The 26,171-nt window shown below is 43.1% G+C and overlaps 1 protein-coding gene across 1 annotated transcript; it reads left to right on the top strand.

Moving 5' to 3' along the window:
* Window positions 1-3,498: 3,498 nt before the first annotated feature.
* LOC106569855 (uncharacterized) lies at window positions 3,499-25,263 on the top strand. Its single transcript, XM_082960671.1, has 4 exons — window positions 3,499-3,744; window positions 4,871-4,934; window positions 7,405-18,344; window positions 25,198-25,263. Exons 2-4 carry the CDS (start codon window positions 4,898-4,900, stop codon window positions 25,261-25,263), a joined length of 11,043 nt encoding a protein of 3,680 aa, XP_082816797.1. The 5' UTR covers window positions 3,499-3,744; window positions 4,871-4,897.
* The last annotated feature ends 908 nt before the right edge of the window (window positions 25,264-26,171 follow it).

Genomic DNA, 26,171 nt, shown 5'->3' with positions numbered 1-26,171 from the left:
CTGATAATTTAATGTTCATTTCTCTACCCTAAGCCACCTCCAACATCGTTTTAGAGTTTGCTTACTCACCAGACGTCACCCATCGAGCTTGTTTGGGATGCTCTGGATCGTTGTGTACGACAGCGTCTTCCAGTTCCCGTCAATATCCAGCTACTTCACACTGCCATTGAATAAGAGTGTGACAACATTCCACAGGCCACAATCAACAGCCTGATCAACTCAAATCAAATGTATTTGTCACATACACATGGTTAGCAGGTGTTAATGCAAGTGTAGCGAAATGCTTGTGCTTCTAGTTCCGACCATGCAGTAATATCTAACAAGTAATATAACCTAAAAATTTCACAACAACCACCTTATACACACAAGTGTAAAGGAATGAATATGATTATGTACATAAAAATATATAAATGAGTGCTGGCCGAACGGCATAGGCAAGATGCAGTAGATGGAATAGAGTACAGTATATACATATGAGATGAGCAATGCAGGGTATGAAAACATTACATGAAGTGACATTGTTTAATGTGGCTAGTGATACATTACATCAAGATGGCATAGCGTACAGTATATACATATGAGATGAGCAATGTAGGGTATGAGAACATTATATAAAGTGACATTGTTTAAAGTGGCTAGTGATACATTTAATTACATCAGATGGCAAGATGCAGTAGATGGTATAGCGTACAGTATATACATAAGAGATGAGTAATGTAGGGTAAGTAAACATTATATAATTTAAAGTGGCTAGTGATAAATTGATTACATCAATTTTACCATTATTAAAGTGGGTGGAGTTGAGTAAGTATGTTGGCAGCAGCCACTCAATGTTAGTGATGGCTGTTTAACAGTCTGATGGCCTTGAGATTGAAAAACAGCTTCTGTCTCTCGGTCCCCGCTTTGATGCACCTGTACTGACCTCGCCTTCTGGATGATAGCGGGGTGAACAGGCAGTGGCTCGGGTGGTTGTTGTCCTTGATGATCTTTTTGGCCTTCCTGTGACATCGGGTGGTGTAGGTGTCCACAACTCTATGTGAAGGAGTGGTATTGAGCTGCATGATGCAAATGGTGGTCACACCAGATACTGACTGGTTTTCTGATCCACATCGCTACCTTTTTTAAGGTATCTGTGGCCAACAGATGCATATCTGTATTCACAGTCATGTGAAATCCATAGATTAGGGTCTAATGATTTTATTTCAATTAACTGATTTCCTTATATGAACTGTGTAACTCAGTAAAATATTTGAAATTGTTGCATGTTGCGTTTATTTTTTTGTACAGTGTATATTATTCTTCTTAACACAAGTTCAACTCACTATAAAACTATAAATCTGGAAATCCAAGATGATTTCCTCTGTTGTTCGGTTCACCATGTGGGGTCATTGTGACCCTCAATCATTGTTAGCAGCTGATTACAAAGTACCTTGACATCTCTTTTGTTAGAGATTCATAAACTGAATCTACCTTTTAAAAGAAACAGCTACGTTATGTTAGTTAAAATATATTGGAATTAGCAAGTATGTGAGTGTAGGACTGTTAAATAAAAAAGGCTGAGTGATCACTTTAGGCCACTGACTAAATCAAATTAATGGCTCAAAAGTTAAGTAAATTAAGAGTAATTAAGCAAGTTTTGGGCTACAGAAAACCTTGAAAAATGTTTGTCACCTGACCAGTTTTCAATACAAGAAGGTCAGTAACTGGGGAACTAACAATTGTAATTATACTCTCAAAGAGATTCACCTACCCATCTTTTGTCCCTCCCTTTTTCACATTATCGTTTGACCCTCCCACAAGTTTTCTTCAGAACACCTAAACAGTTTTCTTTCACCTGATCGGTGAAACGCCAGTATCTTTGGGAAAAAACAAAAGCAATATTATCTATATACTGTATATTATTATATAACAAAGCAGTCATCCCACCACTTTAGTAAACAGCTGGGGAATGAGGCTGGATAAATGTAACCACTCTCAAATTCATGGATGCAAGGAATGACCATCAATTAAGTAAAAATTATGAGGACCAAGGCAGTCTTCAAAATATTGAAATGCCTTTATTGTAGTGTAGTTTCATGTTCAATAGAACAAATTAAAAAAATATTTGAACACCTTTCTCATCATTATAGTGTTTGTCAGGCAGAGATACAAGTCTTTAAATAAACATGCAATCTTCTGATGTGTAATATTATAACAAACCAAACCAGTGTTCAATCAACCATGATTATAAAGGCTTTGGCTAGTCACAGAATTAGTCATCTGATGGACAGCAACAGCTAAGACAACAGTAAATGATCAGAAACATTAAATCACAGTTCACATATCCAAAGAGTGTAAGAGTAGGTTGTACAATTCACATCTGATAAATATAAATTGTTGCGGAAGGTTACAATTGGGGTTCCTGCAGTATGTTTGGTTCGGAGTTCAACATAGGTTGGCGGTCTCAAAATGGTCTCTCAATAGCCATTTGTAGGGCTCACATCCTTAGGTTGTCCCCTGTCCTGGGGAAATGTAACCATCATATTTACCAATCCCAGATTGTCCATTTAAAGACTCTGTCCAATCACTTTTTTAATATATTTTTTTTTTATTCAGCCACAAGATAAAGATTTATATTAATTTCTCAAAAAATATTATCTGTGAAGTCCAAAAAATAAAGGGTAGTTTGCGCACAAAAATAATAGACAGAATGTCCGATTTTTTTTTTTTTTTAAATGTATTGCTTTTCAGCAGGTACACGGATGTTTTGGTGTCAACCTTCAGTTTAAGTAATCAATGTTAAATCATTTTAGCATCTGAAAAAAAGTGCCATACAAATATATTATTCTTATTAATACAATTAATGAAGTCCAACTGAAATCTGGAAATCCAAGATGATTTTCTTCATTGTTGGGTTCACCATGTGGGGTCATTGTGATCCTCAGTCATAGTTAGCAGCTGACTACAAAGAACCTTGACATCTCTTTTGTTCGAGATTCATAAACTGAATCTACTGTTAAAAGAAACAGCTAGGTTATGTTAATAATATATATACGAATTAGCAGGTGTGTGAGTGTAGGACTGTTAATAAATAGAAAAAGGCTGAATTATAACCTTAGGCCACTGACTAAATAAAAGTATGTTTTTGACTATAGAAAACATTGAAAAATTGTAATTGTTCCTGACCAGTTTTCAAAACAATAAGGTCAGTAACTGGGGAAAACAAAATTGTTATTATACTCGCAAACAGATTTACCTGCCCATATTTTGTTCCTTCCTTTTTTCATCTTATCGTTTGTCCCTCCCAAAAGTTTTTGTCAGAACACCCAACCAGTTTTTTTTCACCTGACCAGTTTTCAATACCACGTCAGTATCTTGGGAAAAAACAAAAACAGTATTATCCACAAGACCTTTCACATGCATTCACCCGCCCATCCATTGTCCCTCCCTTTTTTCATAATCTTTATCTTATATTTTGTGCCTCCCAAAATATTTACGTCACTTGAAAGGTGAAGAATTTGTGGCATCAAAACAGCCCTAGAGTAATATAAATAGAAACTAGAAATGCATTGACATGACAGTATACATATGAACAGTTCAATTGGAAGCTTGAAATGGCAAACACAACTACAAGGATAATAACATTTTAGAGTGGATAGAAGCTAGATATTGTGATTGTTTATTGTCATTGACCAATTCCTTCCTCAATTGAGATTTTGAGAAATTACAGAAATAAGGAGACTGGCAGTAAAGTGTTTTCTGTAGGTAAGTAATGACCTTTACTGTATAATGTAATATATACACGGAAAAGCTTAGGTTTTTTTAACATATTTTATTTGCACAGTTATGTACACATGTCACATGAGGAAGAGAAACCCAAAATGGGTTGAAACTATGAAAAAACATTGAAACTATGAAGATTATGGTTATTATGTATGTGTTATATATGAAAACCCATCCACTTTTAATGAACTACAACTATTACTGTCACAGAATATATATAGGATTCAGAATTTCTGTCAGACCGTTTGGAAACTTGAAATTACTTTTCCTCTTTTATGAAGTAACGGTTACATGATTTAAGTGATATACATTCATCAGTATAATGTATGGATGTGGATTCCTTTCAAAATAATTAAGTATGCTTACAGTATTGTTATGTGTGAGAGGATATTAAGCATAATTATCTATCCCCATGTCTTCTTTATACGAATACAATAACATGTAGCCAAGTCCTGTGCTGTCATAATGAATGACACAAACATATCTCCCATCTAAATTTACCACCTTTCCTTTTAAAGAATATAGAAATTGGATTTATGAGCTTTATGATAGCCAAGTTTAAATACATATATTTTTTAATCAGTAAAAGGCGGATTTCTCTTGAGAAAATGCAACCCTAATGTAGATTTTACTATATTATTTGATGTATTATGTGTTATATTTGGAAAAACACTCCACTTTTGATGAACTGAACCTATTACTGTCACATAATATGTATAGGTTTCAGAGTGAATTGCTGGGTGCTGGTAGACTGTTTGAAAACTAGAAATTACTTTTCTTCTTTTATGAAGTAACATGATTGAAGTGCTGCAGTAAAAGGCAGATTTCTCATAGAAAGAATACAACACAAATGTAGATTTTCCTATATAATTTCACTAGGGTGTATAAATCCATTTTTACAGCAGTTATAGAGCCTACTTCACAAAAAATTATAGAACACTTTTTGAGATCTTTATACCTCTTGATCTGGCACACCTAAATGAGTTCAAGTGCATACGTTTCCTTACCAAGTTACACATTAAGTTTAACTTGAATGGAGTCCACCATTGCACATTAATAGTGGTTCATATGAACAGTCAATAAAATTGATATTTTCCTTTCTGTTCAGAAAACAACTGCATCAACTGGGTTCAAAATGAAGGCACAGAAAGTGACAGCTACTTTCACCATGGGTATGTAGTACACTGAATTTCTTTCTGTGGTGATGTTTCCAACTAATGTTTTACTAAATGCTAACTTCATGTCAACTAGTGTATTAATCCGAAATCAAAATATAAATGATCAAAAAGGCAGGATGGTGACATAAAATGTAATTATACTAATGAGCAATGATGTATTTTTTTTGCATATGATGTTACAATGCATATGTTTATATTTTGACATTTAGTGTGGGAAAATGTAAATGTTGCCTAATCTACTGTCAAATGTCACACCTCGATTAAATACATACATATTAAAAGGGAAAATTACTAAAGTGTAAGAGGTAAACATAATCACACTGCTATATATTACTTCAATTATATTAACACACTACTTACTGTAATGAAAAATGTGATATCTTGTAAACAAACAAAAAATACAACTCAAGTGTGTTAATCTCAGTAAGGTATTATACAGTGCCTTCAGAAAGTATTCACACCCTTTCACTTTTTCCACGTTGTTGAATTCCAGCCTGAATTTAGAACGGATTAAATTGAGATTTTTATGTCACTGACCTCGACTCAATACCCGATAATGTCAAAGTGGAGTCATGTTTTTCAATTTTTTCTAAGAAATTAATAAAAAATGAAAAGCTGAAATGTGTTGAGTTCATAAGTATTCAACCCAAAAAATGTAATTTAAAAGTCACATAATAAGTTGCAAGGACTCGCTCTGTGTGCAATAATAGTGTTTAACATGATTTTTGAGTGACTAACTCATCTCTGTACCCCACACATACAATTATCTGTAAGCTCTCGAGCAGTGAATTTCCAACACAGATTCAACCACAAAGACCAGGAAGGTTTTCCAATGCCTCGCAAAAAAAAAAAAGCAGACATTGAATATCCCTTTGAGCATGGTGAAGTTATTATTTCAACTTTAGAAGGTGTATCAATACACCCAGTCACTACAAAGACACAGGCATCCTTCCTAATTTAGTTGCCGGAAAGGAAGGAAAACTCTCAGGTATTTCACCATCAGGCCAATGGTAACTTTGAAACAGTTTAATGGCTGTGATAGGAGAAAACTGAGGATGGATCAATAACATTGTAGTTAATCCACAATACTAACCTAATTGACTGTCACGTCCTGACCAGTAATAGGGGCTATTTGTTATTGTAGTTTGGTCAGGACGTGGCAGGGGGTATTTGTTTTATGTGGTTCGGGGTGGTTGTGTGTTTAGTGGAGTGTTTGATTTATTATTCCGGGGTTTTGGGCACTGTTCTATGTTAATGTATTTCTATGTTTAGTCTAGTTCTTTGTATTTCTATGTTTAGTTTATTGGGGGTTGAACCCTCAATTGGAGGCAGGTGTTTTCTCATTGCCTCTGAGGGTTCTATAAATAGGTATGTTATTAGTCGTTGTGTTTTTTTGTGTACGTGTTGTTTTGGTTCACCTTCTTATCCATTTAATAAAAAGAAGATGAGTGCACATTTCCCCGCTGCGTCTTGGTCCACTTTACCCTACGACAATTGTGACATTGACAGAGTGAAAAGACAGAAACCTATACAGAATATGCTATTCACTTTTTGTCCTGAATACAAAGTTTTATGTTTGGGGCAAATCCAATACAACACATTACTGAGTACCATTCCATATTTTCAAGCATAGTGGTAGATGCATCATGTTATGGGTATGCTTATAATCATTAAGGACTGGGGAGTTTTTAAGGATAAAAAAGAAATGGAGCTAAGCGCAGGTGAAATCCTAGAAGAAAATCTGGTTGAGTCTGCTTTCCACCAGACACTGGAAGATGAATTCACCTTTCACCAGGACAATAACCTAAAAAGGAAGGCCACATCTACACTGGAGTTCATAATCAAGAAGACAGTGTGAATGTTCCAGTTTTGACTTGAATCTACTTGAAAATCTATGTAAATGGTTGTCTAGCAATGATCAACAACCAATTTGACAGAGCTTGAAGAATTTTGAAAATAATAATGAGCAAATGTTGCACAATCCAGGAGTGGAAAGCTCTTAGACTGACAAAAGGTGTTTCTACAAAGTATTGACTCAGGTGTGAACACTTATGTAAATTAGATATTTCTGTATTTTATTTTCAATGCATTTAAAAACATTTTCTTGAACATGTTTTCACTTTGTCATTATGGCTTATTGTGTGTAGATGGGTAAGAATTTTTTGTTGTTGTTGAATACATTTTAAATTCAGGCTGTAACACAACAAAATGTGGAATAAGTCAAGTGGTATGAACACTTAAGGCATTGTAGGTAATATTCTTGACAATCAATTACATTTTAGCATTTTTACATCATTATTTATTTTCTGGAAAAAAAAGGAGTGTGGCTACAAATTATAATCATTTATTTTATATGAAAATAAGCAGAATATTTAAAAACTGCACCATCCTGATGAAGAGTATTCTTGGAAATATTGATATTGTGTGAAATAAACAATTTAACCCTTCATTTCACAAACCACAGTGTTCTTATGTTGGATTATCCATGGAGTTTCTACCACAACCGCTTCTTCTACAACTGCATCTCCTACAACTGCAGATCTTATTACGGCAACAACAACTGCAGCTCCTATGGCATCAACTGTAGCTCCTACGACAACTGCAGCTCCAACGACAACTGCAGTACCTAATACGACACCCACAACTGCAGTTCCTAATACAACTGTAGCTCCAACGACCACAACAACAGTAGAACCTACAACGACAGTTGTAGCTCCTACAGCAACAAATGTAGCTCCTACTACTACTACAACTACAGCCCCTACTACGACTGTAGATCCTACGGACACTACAAAGGTAACACCTACAATGACCACTGTAGCTCCCACGACACCTGAAGCTCTGACGACAACAACTGCTGCTCCTACGACCACTACAACTCCAGAACCTACTACGACAGAACCTACTCCTACAACTGCTACGACTGTAGAACCTACTACGACAACCAGTGCAGCTCCTACTACAACAACTGCTGTTCTTACAACCACAACGACCGAAGCACCTTCTACAACAACTACAACTTCAGCTCCTACGACAACCACAACAGCAACACCTACAACAACTGTAGCTCCCACAACAACTTTAGCATCTACTTCAACCACATCAGCTGCCCCTACGACAACCACTGCAACCCTAACTACAACAACTGCTGCTCCTACGACCACTACAACTCCAGAACCTACTACGACAACCACTGCAGCTCCAACTACAACAACTGATGTTCTTACAACCACAACGACCGAAGCACCTTCTACAACTTCAGCTCCTACGACAACCACAACAGCAACACCTACAACAACTGTAGCTCCTGCGACAACTGCAGCTCCTACAACAACTTTAGCCTCTACTTCAACCACAGCAGCAGCCGCTACGACAACTACTGCAGCCCTAACTACAACAACTGCTGCTCCTACGACCACTACAACTCCAGAACCTACTACGACAACCAGTGCAGCTCCAACTAGAACTGCTGTTCTTACAACCACAACGACCGAAGCACCTTCTACAACAACTACAACTTCAGCTCCTACGACAACCACAACAGAAACACCAACAACAACTGTAGCTCCCACAACAACTTTAGCATCTACTTCAACCACACCAGCTGCCCCTACGACAACCACTGCAGCCCTAACTACAACAACTGCTGCTCCTACGACCACTACAACTCCAGAACCTACTACGACAACCACTGCAGCTCCAACTACAACAACTGCTGTTCTTACAACCACAACGACCGAAGCACCTTCTACAACAACTACAACTTCAGCTCCTACGACAACAACAGCAACACCAACAACAACTGTAGCTCCCACGACAACTGCAGCTCCTACAACAACTTTAGCCTCTACTTCAACCACAGCAGCAGCCACTACGACAACTACTGCAGCCCTAACTACAACAACTGCTGCTCCTACGACCACTACAACTCCAGAACCTACTACGACAACCAGTGCAGCTCCTACTACAACAACTGCTGTTCTTACAACCACAACGACCGAAGCACCTTCTACAACAACTACAACTTCAGCTCCTACGACAACCACAACAGCAACACCTACAACAACTGTAGCTCCCACAACAACTTTAGCATCTACTTCAACCACATCAGCTGCCCCTACGACAACCATTGCAGCCCTAACTACAACAATTGCTGCTCCTACGACCACTACAACTCCAGAACCTACTACGACAACAACTGCAGCTCCAACAGCAACAACTGATGTTCTTACAACCACAACGACCGAAGAACCTTCTACAACAACTACAACTTCAGCTCCTACGACAACCACAACAGAAACACCTACAACTACTGTAGCTCCCACAACAACTGCAGCTCCTACAACAACTTTAGCCTCTACTTCAACCACAGCAGCAGCCGCTACGACAACTACTGCAGCCCTAACTACAACAACTGCTGCTCCTACGACCACTACAACTCCAGAACCTACTACGACAACCAGTGCAGCTCCAACTACAACTGCTGTTCTTACAACCACAACGACCGAAGCACCTTCTACAACTTCAGCTCCTACGACAACCACAACAGCAACACCTACAACAACTGTAGCTCCCACAACAACTTTAGCATCTACTTCAACCACATCAGCTGCCCCTACGACAACCACTGCAGCCCTAACTACAACAACTGCTGCTCCTACGACCACAACAACTCCAGAACCTACTACGACAACCACTGCATCTCCAACTACAACAACTGATGTTCTTACAACCACAACGACCGAAGCACCTTCTACAACAACTACAACTTCAGCTCCTACGACAACCACAACAGCAACACCTACAACAACTGTAGCTCCCACGACAACTGCAGCTCCTACAACAACTTTAGCCTCTACTTCAACCACAGCAGCAGCCGCTACGACAACTACTGCAGCCCTAACTACAACAACTGCTGCTCCTACGACCACTACAACTCCAGAACCTACTACGATAACCAGTGCAGCTCCAACTACAACTGCTGCTCTTACAACCACAACGACCGAAGCACCTTCTACAACAACTACAACTTCAGCTCCTACGACAACCACAACATCAACACCTACAACAACTGTAGCTCCCACAACAACTTTAGCATCTACTTCAACCACATCAGCTGCCCCTACGACAACCATTGCAGCCCTAACTACAACAATTGCTGCTCCTACGACCACTACAACTCCAGAACCTACTACGACAACAACTGCAGCTCCAACAACAACAACTGATGTTCTTACAACCACAACGACCGAAGAACCTTCTACAACAACTACAACTTCAGCTCCTACGACAACCACAACAGAAACACCTACAACTACTGTAGCTCCCACAACAACTGCAGCTCCTACAACAACTTTAGCCTCTACTTCAACCACAGCAGCAGCCGCTACGACAACTACTGCAGCCCTAACTACAACAACTGCTGCTCCTACGACCACTACAACTCCAGAACCTACTACGACAACCAGTGCAGCTCCAACTACAACTGCTGTTCTTACAACCACAACGACCGAAGCACCTTCTACAACTTCAGCTCCTACGACAACCACAACAGCAACACCTACAACAACTGTAGCTCCCACAACAACTTTAGCATCTACTTCAACCACATCAGCTGCCCCTACGACAACCACTGCAGCCCTAACTACAACAACTGCTGCTCCTACGACCACAACAACTCCAGAACCTACTACGACAACCACTGCATCTCCAACTACAACAACTGATGTTCTTACAACCACAACGACCGAAGCACCTTCTACAACAACTACAACTTCAGCTCCTACGACAACCACAACAGCAACACCTACAACAACTGTAGCTCCCACGACAACTGCAGCTCCTACAACAACTTTAGCCTCTACTTCAACCACAGCAGCAGCCGCTACGACAACTACTGCAGCCCTAACTACAACAACTGCTGCTCCTACGACCACTACAACTCCAGAACCTACTACGATAACCAGTGCAGCTCCAACTACAACTGCTGCTCTTACAACCACAACGACCGAAGCACCTTCTACAACAACTACAACTTCAGCTCCTACGACAACCACAACAGCAACACCTACAACAACTGTAGCTCCCACAACAACTTTAGCATCTACTTCAACCACATCAGCTGCCCCTACGACAACCATTGCAGCCCTAACTACAACAATTGCTGCTCCTACGACCACTACAACTCCAGAACCTACTACGACAACCACTGCAGCTCCAACTACAACAACTGATGTTCTTACAACCACAACGACCAAAGCACCAACTACAACAAATACAACTTCAGCTCCTACGACAACCACAACAGCAACACCTACAACTACTGTAGCTCCCACAACAACTGCAGCTCCTACAACAACTTTAGCCTCTACTTCAACCACAGCAGCAGCCGCTACGACAACTACTGCAGCCCTAACTACAACAACTGCTGCTCCTACGACCACTACAACTCCAGAACCTACTACGACAGAACCTACTCCTACAACTGCTACGACTGTAGAACCTACTACGACAACCAGTGCAGCTCCTACTACAACAACTGCTGTTCTTACAACCACAACGACCGAAGCACCTTCTACAACAACTACAACTTCAGCTCCTACGACAACCACAACAGCAACACCTACAACAACTGTAGCTCCCACAACAACTTTAGCATCTACTTCAACCACATCAGCTGCCCCTACGACAACCACTGCAACCCTAACTACAACAACTGCTGCTCCTACGACCACTACAACTCCAGAACCTACTACGACAACCACTGCAGCTCCAACTACAACAACTGATGTTCTTACAACCACAACGACCGAAGCACCTTCTACAACTTCAGCTCCTACGACAACCACAACAGCAACACCTACAACAACTGTAGCTCCTGCGACAACTGCAGCTCCTACAACAACTTTAGCCTCTACTTCAACCACAGCAGCAGCCGCTACGACAACTACTGCAGCCCTAACTACAACAACTGCTGCTCCTACGACCACTACAACTCCAGAACCTACTACGACAACCAGTGCAGCTCCAACTACAACTGCTGTTCTTACAACCACAACGACCGAAGCACCTTCTACAACAACTACAACTTCAGCTCCTACGACAACCACAACAGCAACACCAACAACAACTGTAGCTCCCACAACAACTTTAGCATCTACTTCAACCACACCAGCTGCCCCTACGACAACCACTGCAGCCCTAACTACAACAACTGCTGCTCCTACGACCACTACAACTCCAGAACCTACTACGACAACCACTGCATCTCCAACTACAACAACTGCTGTTCTTACAACCACAACGACCGAAGCACCTTCTACAACAACTACAACTTCAGCTCCTACGACAACAACAGCAACACCAACAACAACTGTAGCTCCCACGACAACTGCAGCTCCTACAACAACTTTAGCCTCTACTTCAACCACAGCAGCAGCCACTACGACAACTACTGCAGCCCTAACTACAACAACTGCTGCTCCTACGACCACTACAACTCCAGAACCTACTACGACAACCGGTGCAGCTCCAACTACAACTGCTGTTCTTACAACCACAACGACCGAAGCACCTTCTACAACAACTACAACTTCAGCTCCTACGACAACCACAACAGCAACACCAACAACAACTGTAGCTCCCACAACAACTTTAGCATCTACTTCAACCACATCAGCTGCCCCTACGACAACCATTGCAGCCCTAACTACAACAATTGCTGCTCCTACGACCACTACAACTCCAGAACCTACTACGACAACAACTGCAGCTCCAACTACAACAACTGATGTTCTTACAACCACAACGACCGAAGAACCTTCTACAACAACTACAACTTCAGCTCCTACGACAACCACAACAGAAACACCTACAACTACTGTAGCTCCCACAACAACTGCAGCTCCTACAACAACTTTAGCCTCTACTTCAACCACAGCAGCAGCCGCTACGACAACTACTGCAGCCCTAACTACAACAACTGCTGCTCCTACGACCACTACAACTCCAGAACCTACTACGACAACCAGTGCAGCTCCAACTACAACTGCTGTTCTTACAACCACAACGACCGAAGCACCTTCTACAACAACTACAACTTCATCTCATACGACAACCACAACAACAGCACCTACTATAACACCTGCAGTTCTAGCAACTGTAGCTCCCACGACCACTACACCTGCTGTACTTACTACAACAATGACAACTACAGCTCCAGCAACAACAACTGTAGCTTCTACGTCAACCACAGCAGCTGCCTCTACAACAACCACTGCAGCTGTAACTTCAACAACTGCTGCTCCAACGACCACTACAACTCTAGAACCTATTACAACAACCACTGCAGCTCCTGCTACAACAACTGCAATTCTTACAACCACTGCGACTGCAGCACCTTCTACAACAACTACAACTTCAGCTCCTACGACAACCACAACAGCAACACCTACAACAACTGTAGCTCCCACAACCACTTTAGCCTCTACTTCAACCACATCAGCTGGCCCTACGACAACCACTGTAGCCCTAACTACAACAACTGCTGCTCCTACGACCACAACAACTCCAGAACCTACTACGACAACCACTGCAGCTCCAACTACAACAACTGATGTTCTTACAACCACAACGACCGAAGCACCTTCTACAACAACTACAACTTCAGCTCCTACGACAACCACAACAGCAACACCTACAACAACTGTAGCTCCCACGACAACTGCAGCTCCTACAACAACTTTAGCCTCTACTTCAACCACAGCAGCAGCCGCTACGACAACTACTGCAGCCCTAACTACAACAACTGCTGCTCCTACGACCACTACAACTCCAGAACCTACTACGACAACCAGTGCAGCTCCAACTACAACTGCTGCTCTTACAACCACAACGACCGAAGCACCTTCTACAACAACTACAACTTCAGCTCCTACGACAACCACAACAGCAACACCTACAACAACTGTAGCTCCCACAACAACTTTAGCATCTACTTCAACCACATCAGCTGCCCCTACGACAACCATTGCAGCCCTAACTACAACAATTGCTGCTCCGACGACCACTACAATTCCAGAACCTACTACGACAACCACTGCAGCTCCAACTACAACAACTGATGTTCTTACAACCACAACGACCGAAGCACCTTCTACAACAACTACAACTTCAGCTCCTACGACAACCACGACAGCAACACCTACAACTACTGTAACTCCCACAACAACTGCAGCTCCTACAACAACTTTAGCCTCTACTTCAACCACAGCAGCAGCCGCTACGACAACTACTGCAGCCCTAACTACAACAACTGCTGCTCCTACGACCACTACAACTCCAGAACCTACTACGACAACCAGTGCAGCTCCTACTACAACAACTGCTGTTCTTACAACCACAACGACCGAAGCACCTTCTACAACAACTACAACTTCAGCTCCTACGACAACCACAACAGCAACACCTACAACAACTGTAGCTCCCACAACAACTTTAGCATCTACTTCAACCACATCAGCTGCCCCTACGACAACCATTGCAGCCCTAACTACAACAATTGCTGCTCCTACGACCACTACAACTCCAGAACCTACTACGACAACAACTGCAGCTCCAACTACAACAACTGATGTTCTTACAACCACAACGACCACAACGACCGAAGAACCTTCAACAACAACTACAACTTCAGCTCCTACGACAACCACAACAGAAACACCTACAACTACTGTAGCTCCCACAACAACTGCAGCTCCTACAACAACTTTAGCCTCTACTTCAACCACAGCAGCAGCCGCTACGACAACTACTGCAGCCCTAACTACAACAACTGCTGCTCCTACGACCACTACAACTCCAGAACCTACTACGACAACCAGTGCAGCTCCAACTACAACTGCTGTTCTTACAACCACAACGACCGAAGCACCTTCTACAACAACTACAACTTCATCTCCTACGACAACCACAACAACAGCACCTACTATAACACCTGCAGTTCCTACAACTGTAGCTCCCACGACCACTACACCTGCTGTACTTACTACAACAATGACAACTACAGCTCCAGCAACAACAACTGTAGCTTCTACGTCAACCACAGCAGCTGCCTCTACAACAACCACTGCAGCTGTAACTTCAACAACTGCTGCTCCAACGACCACTACAACTCTAGAACCTATTACAACAACCACTGCAGCTCCTGCTACAACAACTGCAATTCTTACAACCACTGCGACTGCAGCACCTTCTACAACAACTACAACTTCAGCTCCTACGACAACCACAACAGCAACACCTACAACAACTGTAGCTCCCACAACCACTTTAGCCTCTACTTCAACCACATCAGCTGGCCCTACGACAACCACTGTAGCCCTAACTACAACAACTGCTGCTCCTACGACCACAACAACTCCAGAACCTACTACGACAACCACTGCAGCTCCAACTACAACAACTGATGTTCTTACAACCACAACGACCGAAGCACCTTCTACAACAACTACAACTTCAGCTCCTACGACAACCACAACAGCAACACCTACAACAACTGTAGCTCCCACAACAACTTTAGCATCTACTTCAACCACATCAGCTGCCCCTACGACAACCACTGCAACCCTAACTACAACAACTGCTGCTCCTACGACCACTACAACTCCAGAACCTACTACGACAACCACTGCAGCTCCAACTACAACAACTGATGTTCTTACAACCACAACGACCGAAGCACCTTCTACAACTTCAGCTCCTACGACAACCACAACAGCAACACCTACAACAACTGTAGCTCCTGCGACAACTGCAGCTCCTACAACAACTTTAGCCTCTACTTCAACCACAGCAGCAGCCGCTACGACAACTACTGCAGCCCTAACTACAACAACTGCTGCTCCTACGACCACTACAACTCCAGAACCTACTACGACAACCAGTGCAGCTCCAACTACAACTGCTGTTCTTACAACCACAACGACCGAAGCACCTTCTACAACAACTACAACTTCAGCTCCTACGACAACCACGACAGCAACACCTACAACTACTGTAGCTCCCACAACAACTGCAGCTCCTACAACAACTTTAGCCTCTACTTCAACCACAGCAGCAGCCGCTACGACAACTACTGCAGCCCTAACTACAACAACTGCTGCTCCTACGACCACTACAACTCCAAAACCTACTACGACAACCAGTGCAGCTCCTACTACAACAACTGCTGTTCTTACAACCACAACGACCGAAGCACCTTCTACAACAACTACAACTTCAGCTCCTACGACAACCACAACAGCAACACCTACAACAACTGTAGCTCCCACAACAACTTTAGCATCTACTTCAACCACATCAGCTGCCCCTACGACAACCATTGCAGCCCTAACTACAACAATTGCTGCTCCTACGACCACTACAACTCCAGAACCTACTACGACAACAACTGCAGCTCCAACTACAACAACTGATGTTCTTACAACCACAACGACCACAACGACCGAAGAACCTTCTACAACAACTACAACTTCAGCTCCTACGACAACCACAACAGAAACACCTACAACTACTGTAGCTCCCACAACAACTGCAGCTCCTACAACAACTTTAGCCTCTACTTCAACCACAGCAGCAGCCGCTACGACAACTACTGCAGCCCTAACTACAACAACTGCTGCTCCTACGACCACTACAACTCCAGAACCTACTACGACAACCAGTGCAGCTCCAACTACAACTGCTGTTCTTACAACCACAACGACCGAAGCACCTTCTACAACAACTACAACTTCATCTCCTACGACAACCACAACAACAGCACCTACTATAACACCTGCAGTTCCTACAACTGTAGCTCCCACGACCACTACACCTGCTGTACTTACTACAACAATGACAACTACAGCTCCAGCAACAACAACTGTAGCTTCTACGTCAACCACAGCAGCTGCCTCTACAACAACCACTGCAGCTGTAACTTCAACAACTGCTGCTCCAACGACCACTACAACTCTAGAACCTATTACAACAACCACTGCAGCTCCTGCTACAACAACTGCAATTCTTACAACCACTGCGACTGCAGCACCTTCTACAACAACTACAACTTCAGCTCCTACGACAACCACAACAGCAACACCTACAACAACTGTAGCTCCCACAACCACTTTAGCCTCTACTTCAACCACATCAGCTGGCCCTACGACAACCACTGTAGCCCTAACTACAACAACTGCTGCTCCTACGACCACAACAACTCCAGAACCTACTACGACAACCACTGCAGCTCCAACTACAACAACTGATGTTCTTACAACCACAACGACCGAAGCACCTTCTACAACAACTACAACTTCAGCTCCTACGACAACCACAACAGCAACACCTACAACAACTGTAGCTCCCACAACAACTTTAGCATCTACTTCAACCACATCAGCTGCCCCTACGACAACCACTGCAACCCTAACTACAACAACTGCTGCTCCTACGACCACTACAACTCCAGAACCTACTACGACAACCACTGCAGCTCCAACTACAACAACTGATGTTCTTACAACCACAACGACCGAAGCACCTTCTACAACTTCAGCTCCTACGACAACCACAACAGCAACACCTACAACAACTGTAGCTCCTGCGACAACTGCAGCTCCTACAACAACTTTAGCCTCTACTTCAACCACAGCAGCAGCCGCTACGACAACTACTGCAGCCCTAACTACAACAACTGCTGCTCCTACGACCACTACAACTCCAGAACCTACTACGACAACCAGTGCAGCTCCAACTACAACTGCTGTTCTTACAACCACAACGACCGAAGCACCTTCTACAACAACTACAACTTCAGCTCCTACGACAACCACAACAGCAACACCAACAACAACTGTAGCTCCCACAACAACTTTAGCATCTACTTCAACCACACCAGCTGCCCCTACGACAACCACTGCAGCCCTAACTACAACAACTGCTGCTCCTACGACCACTACAACTCCAGAACCTACTACGACAACCACTGCAGCTCCAACTACAACAACTGCTGTTCTTACAACCACAACGACCGAAGCACCTTCTACAACAACTACAACTTCAGCTCCGACGACAACAACAGCAACACCAACAACAACTGTAGCTCCCACGACAACTGCAGCTCCTACAACAACTTTAGCCTCTACTTCAACCACAGCAGCAGCCACTACGACAACTACTGCAGCCCTAACTACAACAACTGCTGCTCCTACGACCACTACAACTCCAGAACCTACTACGACAACCAGTGCAGCTCCTACTACAACAACTGCTGTTCTTACAACCACAACGACCGAAGCACCTTCTACAACAACTACAACTTCAGCTCCTACGACAACCACAACAGCAACACCTACAACAACTGTAGCTCCCACGACAACTGCAGCTCCTACAACAACTTTTGCATCTACTTCAACCACAGCAGCTGCCCCTACGACAACTACTGCAGCCCTAACTACAACAACTGCTGCTCCAACGACCACTACAACTCCAGAACCTACTACAACAACCAGTTTAGCTCCTATGACCACAACGACCGCAGCACCTTCTACAACAACTACAACTTCAGCTCCTACGACAACCACAACAACAGCACCTACTATAACACCTGCAGTTCCTACAACTGTAGCTCCCACGACCACTACACCTGCTGTACTTACTACAACAATGACAACTACAGCTCCAGCAACAACAACTGTAGCTTCTACGTCAACCACAGCAGCTGCCTCAACAACAACCACTGCAGCTCTAACTTCAACAACTGTTGCTCCAACGACCACTACAACTCCAGAACCTATTACAACAACCACTGCAGCTCCTGCTACAACAACTGCTATTCTTACAACCACTGCGACTGCAGCACCTTCTACAACAACTACAACTTCAGCTCCTACGACAACCACAACAGCAACACCTACAACAACTGTAGCTCCCACAACCACTTTAGCCTCTACTTCAACCACATCAGCTGGCCCTACGACAACCACTGCAGCCCTAACTACAACAACTGCTGCTCATACGACCACTACAATTCCAGAACCTACTACGACAACCAGTGCAGCTCCTACTACAACAACTGCTGTTCTTACGACCACAATGACCGCAGCACCTTCTACAACAACTACAACTTCAGCTCCTACGATAACAACAACAACAGCACCTACTACAACACCTGCAGTTCCTACAACTGTAGCTCCCACGACCACTACACCTGCTGTACTTACTACAACAATCACAACTACAGCTCCAGCAACAACAACTGTAGCTTCTACGTCAACCACAGCTGCTGCCTCTACAACAACCACTGCAGCTCTAACTTCAACAACTGCTGCTCCAACGATCACTACAACTCCAGGACCTATTACAACAACCACTGCAGCTCCTGCTACAACAACTGCTATTCTTACAACCACTGCGACTGCAGCACCTTCTACAACAACTACAACTTCAGCTCCTACGACAACCACAACAGCAACACCTACAACAACTGTAGCTCCAACGACAACTGCAGCTCCTACAACAACTTTAGCATCTACTTCAACCACAGCAGCTGCCCCTACGACAACCACTGCAGCCCTAACTACAACAACTGCTGCTCCTACGACCACTACAATTCCAGAACCTACTACGACAACCAGTGCAGCTCCAACTACAACAACTGCTGTTCTTACGACCACAACGACCGCAGCTCCTTCTACAACAACTACAACTTCAGCTCCGACGACAACCACAACAACAGCACCTACAACAACTGTAGCTCCCACAACAACTACACCTGCTGTACTTACTACAACAATCACAACTACAGCAACAACAATTGTAGCTTCTACGTCAACCACAGCAGCTGCCTCTACAACAACCACTGCAGCTCTAACTTCAACAACTGCTGCTCCAACAACCACTAAAACTCCAGAACCTATTACTACAACCTCTGCAACAACTGCTATTCTTACAACCACTGCGACCGCAGCACCTTCTACAACAACTACAACTTCAGCTCCTACGACAACCACAACAGCAACACCTACAACAACTGTTGCTCCCACAACAACCTTAGCATCTACTTCAACCACATCAGCTGCCCCTACGACAACCACTGCAGCCCTAACTACAACAACTGCTGCTCCTACGACGACTACAACTCCAGAACCTACTACGACAACCATTGCAGCTCCAACTACAACTGCTGTTCTTACAACCACAACGACCGAAGCACCTTCTTCAACAACTACAACTTCAGCTCCTACGACAACCAAAACAGCAACACCTACAACAACTGTAGCTCCCACGACAACTGCAGCTCCTACAACAACTTTAGCATCTACTTCAACCACAGCAGCTGCCCCTACGACAACCACTGCAGCCCTAACTACAACAACTGTAGCTCCTACGACCACTACAACTCCAGAACCTACTACGACAACCAGTGCAGCTCCAACTACAACAACTGCTGTTCTTACAACCACAACGACCGAAGCACCTTCTACTACAACTTCAGCTCCTACGACAACCACAACAGCAACACCTACAACAACTGTAGCTCCCACAACAACTTTAGCATCTACTTCAACCACATCAGCTGCCCCTACGACAACCACTGCAGCCCTAACTACAACAACTGCTGCTCCTACGACCACTACAACTCCAGAACCTACTACGACAACCACTGCAGCTCCAACTACAACTGCTGTTCTTACAACCACAACGACCGAAGCACCTTCTACAACAACTACAACTTCAGCTCCTACGACAACCACAACAGCAACACCTACAACAACTGTAGCTCCCACGACAACTGCAGCTCCTACAACAACTTTAGCATCTACTTCAACCACAGCAGCTGCCCCTACGACAACCACTGCAGCCCTAACTACAACAACTGTAGCTCCTACGACCACTACAACTCCAGAACCTACTACGACAACCAGTGCAGCTCCAACTACAACAACTGCTGTTCTTACAACCACAACGACCGAAGCACCTTCTACAACAACTACAACTTCAGCTCCTACGACAACAACAACAGCAACACCTACAGCAACTCTAGCTCCCACGACAACTGCAGCTCCTACAACAACTTTAGCCTCTACTTCAACCACAGCAGCTGCCCCTACGACAACTACTGCAGCCCTAACTACAACAACTGCTGCGCCTACAACCACTACAACTCCAGAACCTACTACGACAACCAGTGTAGCTCCTACGACCACAACGACCGCAGCGCCTTCTACAACAACTACAACTTCAGCTCCCACGACAACCACAACAACAGCACCTACTATAACACCTGCAGTTCCTACAACTGTAGCTCCCACGACCACTACACCTGCTGTACTTACTTCAACAATGATAACTACAGCTCCTGCTACAACAACTGTAGCTCCCACGACAACTGTAGCTCCTACAACAACTTTAGCCTCTACTTCAACCACAGCAGCTCCAACAACCACTACAGCTGCCTCTACGACAACCACTGCTGCTCTAACTACATCAACGGCTGCTCCAACAACCACTACAACTCTAGAACCTACTACGACAACCAGTGCAGCTCCTACTACAACAACTGCTGTTCTTACGTCCACAACGAACGCAGCACCTTCTACAACAACTACAACTTCAGCTCCTACGCCAACCACAACAACAGCACCTACTACAACACCTGCAGTTCCTACAACTGTAGCTCCCACAACCACTACACCTGCTGTACTTTCTACAGCAACAACAACTGTAGCTTCTACATCATCCACAGCAGCTGCCTCTACAACAACCACTGCAGCTCTAACTTCAACAACTGCTGCTCCAACAACCACTACAACTCCAGAATCTATTTCGACAACCACTGCAGCTCCTGCTACAACAACTGCTATTCTAACAACCCCAACGACCGCAGCACCTTCTACAACAACTTCAGCTCCTACGACAACCACAACAACAGCACCTACTACAGCACCTGCAGTTCCTACAACTGTAGCTCCCACGACCACTACCCCTGCTGTACTTACTACAGCAATCACAACTACAGCTCCTGCTACAACAACTGTAGCTTCTACGTCAGCTGCCTCTACGACAACCACGGCAGCTCTAACTACAACAACTGCTGCTCCTACCACCACTACAACTCCAGAACCTACTACCACAACCAGTGCAGCTCCTACTACAACAACTGCTGTTCTTACGACCACTGTGACTGCAGCACCTTCTACAACAACTACAACAACTGCTGCTCCAACAACCAGTACAACTGCCTCTACAACAACCACTGCATCTCTAACTACAACAATTGCTGCTCCAACAACCACTACAACTCCAGAACCTATTAAAACAACCACTGCAGCTTCTGCTACAACAACTGCTATTCTTACAACCACTGTGACTGCAGCACCTTCTATAACAACTACAACTTCAGCTCCTACAACAACCACTACAGCAACACCTACAACAACTGTAGCTCCTACAACAACTTTAGCCTCTACTTCAACCACAGCCGCTGCCCCTACGACAACCACTGCAGCCCTAACTACAACATCTGCTGCTCCAACGACCACTACAACTCCAGAACCTAATACGACAACCACTGCAGCTCTAACTACAACAACTGCTGCTCCAACGACCACTACAACTCCAGAACCTATTACGACAACCAGTGCAGCTCCTTCTATAACAACTGCTGTTCTTACGACCACAACGACTGGAGCACCTTCTACAACAACTACAACTTCAGCTCCTACGACAACCACAACAACAGCACCTACTACAACACCTGCAGTTCCTACAACTGTAGTTCCCACAACCACTACACCTGATGTACTTACTACAACAATCACAACTACAGCTCCTGCTACAATAACTGTAGCTTCTACGTCAACCACAGCAGCTGCCTCTACGACAACCCTTGCAGCTCTAACTACAACAACTGCTGCTCCAACGACCACTACAACTCCAGAACCTATTACAACAACCACTGCAGCTCCCAAAACTGCTATTCTTACAACCACTGTGACAGCAGCACCTTCTATAATAATTACAACTTCAGCTCCTACGACAACCACAACAGCAACACCTACAACAACTGTAGTTCCCACGACAACAGCTGCTCCTACAACAACTTTAGCCTCTACTTCAACCATAGCAGCTGCTCCTACGAAAACTACTGCAGTCCTAACTACAACAACTGCTGCTCTTATGACCACTACAACTCCTGAACCTACTACGACAACCAGTGCAGCTCCTTCTATAACAACTGCTGTTCTTACGACCACAACGACCGCAGCACCTTCTACAACAACTACAACTACAGCTCCTACGACAACCACAACAACAGCACCTACTACAACACCTGCAGTTCCTACAACTGTAGCTCACACGACCACTACACCTGCTGTACTTACTACAACAATCACAACTACAGCTCCTGCTACAACAACTGTAGCTTCTACGTCAACCACAGCAGCTGCCTCTACAACAACCACTGCAGCTCTAACTTCAACAACTGCTATTCTTACAACCACTGCGAATGCAGCACCTTCTACAACAACTACAACTTCAGCTCTTACGACAATCACAACAACAACAGTAGCTCCCACGACAACTGCAGCTCCTACAACAACTTTAGCATCTACTTCAACCACAGCAGCTGCCCCTACGATTTCCACCGCAGCCCTAACTACAACAACTGCTGCTCCTACCACCACTAGAACTCCAGAACCTACTACGACAACCAGTGCAGCTCCTACAACAACTGTAGCTTCTACGTCAACCACAGCAGCTGCTTCTACGACAACCACTGCAGCTCTAACTACAACAACTGCTACTCCTACGACCACTACAACTCCAGAACCTGCTACGACAGAACCTACTCCTACGACTGCTACGACTGCAGAACCTACCATGACAGCCAGTGCAGCTCCTATGACAACTGCTGTTCTTATGACCACATCGACTGCAGCACCTTCTACAACAACTACAACAGCTCTTTCTACTGCAACTGTAAATCCTATGACAACAATAGTTGGTCCTACGACACCTATTACAACAATTAATACTGCAGGTCCTACAACCACCACCACAACTGGTAGTTCTCATCCTACAACAACGACTACAACTGCAGCACCTACAAGTACAACCACAATTGTACTTCCTAACTCGACATCCAGAAATGCAACTTATAACTCAACTTCTATGGCATCAACAACTAGGTATGCAAGATAAATTAGTATAATTATTTCATACTATTCAATTAACACTTTGTCAATCAAGGAGCCTTGGCAACAATGAACCGTGTATATAAGACCACTAGATTTCTTACATTCTTTTTCTAATTATTTTAACATTTTCTAAACTTTCTAAACTAAAACAATTTAAATGAGTATAAATTAGCATATAATAACCCAGCAAAAATAATATTAACTCTTGAACCGATCAAGCTAGAGAGACCGAACCAACTTTCATATGTTCATGCTATCCTATCCTATCCATCAATCAATCTTTCCATCTACCTACTTTTTCCAATTATAACCAGTCACTACCATTACTACTGCAGTGACTGCCAATACTATGACTTATTTTACAACCATGAATACTTTAAGACAAGCTAGCAAGTACACACATTTTCTGTAGGAAATGTAATTTTCCATGTATTATTATTTTCTCTTAGATTCGGCACAGTGGGGTTTTTTGTTGAACTGATTTTCAAGGTGAAAACACCAGTCCCCACTGAGGATGATGTCCTTGGTGCCGTCAAGAAGCAACTGTCTCCTCAATTCCCGACCACTCAAACCACCTACCAGAATGCAACTTATATCAGTGAGTTCAACAAATTAGGCTTCGTGAAGACATTAATTTCCTGTCTATAAAATAATTTCTTAATAAGTAAACATGCAACTGCTCCTGCTATCTAAATACTTCTTGAATGTTTTTTAATGTTGTTGAAACTCCTAAATTGTAGCAGTTCAGTTGATTTGTTGCTATAGTGACAATGTTTTTGTGTGCTCACAGAACTTACAGATACTTCATTTGCCATCGTCCTTGGTTTCAAAATAACCAATGTAACCCAGGAGTCTCTAAGTAATAGACTCACACTCACCAATGAGACCGAAACCCAGATACAGGATTCAATTAACATACTAGTAAGATACTGTACTTCTATACATAAGATACATCCATGGTCATGTTCAGGTCATGATAGTAATTGACAACTTGATGTTTTGTCCCCTTTTAGCTCCATAAGGTTCTCAGTGAACCAGATGGCAAACAGTTTAAATTTCCCAACGCCAACTTCATGTAAGTACAATGTCATAACCTTGAACCAACCCATCTTTCTCAACTGCACTCTTTAGAATTTCTGCAGATTTCATTTAGCTTGGTACAGCTAAACAGGATGAAGGGAACATGTTTAACTCTCACACAAAACCCATTTTTACATCCACAGTGACGATGGCACTGAAATCACGGCAAACGTGACGTATGTATACAAAGAGGAAGATGTCAACCAGCCTAGTAGTTTTCTACAGGAAGTCTTAAAAGTCTCAGGTATGCTGCTTTTGTTACCATACGGTTGTCATTTCTATGTTTTTTTTATGACAGTGAGTTATCAAACACCATGTAATGTGTATAATACTCAATCTCGAAAACACTTATATATCTATGTTATGTGACATATTACAAGTTTATAATCCCTCTAAAATGTATTTTCATTTCTATTCTAGGTCTCCTGACCGCCACTGTTGCCCCAACAACAACTATCAGCAACACACCACTTCCTACCCTTTTGACTTCAGTGACATCAACAACTAGGTAAGCAAGATCATTTATTATAATTATTTCATACAATTGAATTAACACTTTGTCAATCAAGGAACCTTTGCAACAATGAACCATGTATATCCAAGCTTGTGTCGTTAACTACTGATGTTTTTAATAAAAGCATCCAAAATGTCAACCTTTCTTTAGGAAAGCTCTTTGAGTACATCAATCGGTCAAAAGGCGCAATATAAATCCAATCCATTATTATTAATGTGCTTGCTGAAGGCAAGACCACTAGATTTAAGACATACTTTTTCAAATTATTTTAACATTTTCTAAACTTTCTAAACTAAAACAATTTAAATTAGTATAAATTAGCATATAATAACCCAGCAAAAATAATATTAACTCTTGAACCGTTCAAGCTAGAGAGACCGAACCAACTTTCAT

Source organism: Salmo salar, chromosome 14 (assembly GCF_965601325.2).
Source record: "Salmo salar chromosome 14, fSalSal1, whole genome shotgun sequence".
Lineage (NCBI taxonomy): Eukaryota > Metazoa > Chordata > Actinopteri > Salmoniformes > Salmonidae > Salmo > Salmo salar.
The sequence above is the reverse complement of the archived record's forward strand: the minus strand, read 5'-3'. Positions and strand labels throughout refer to the sequence as shown.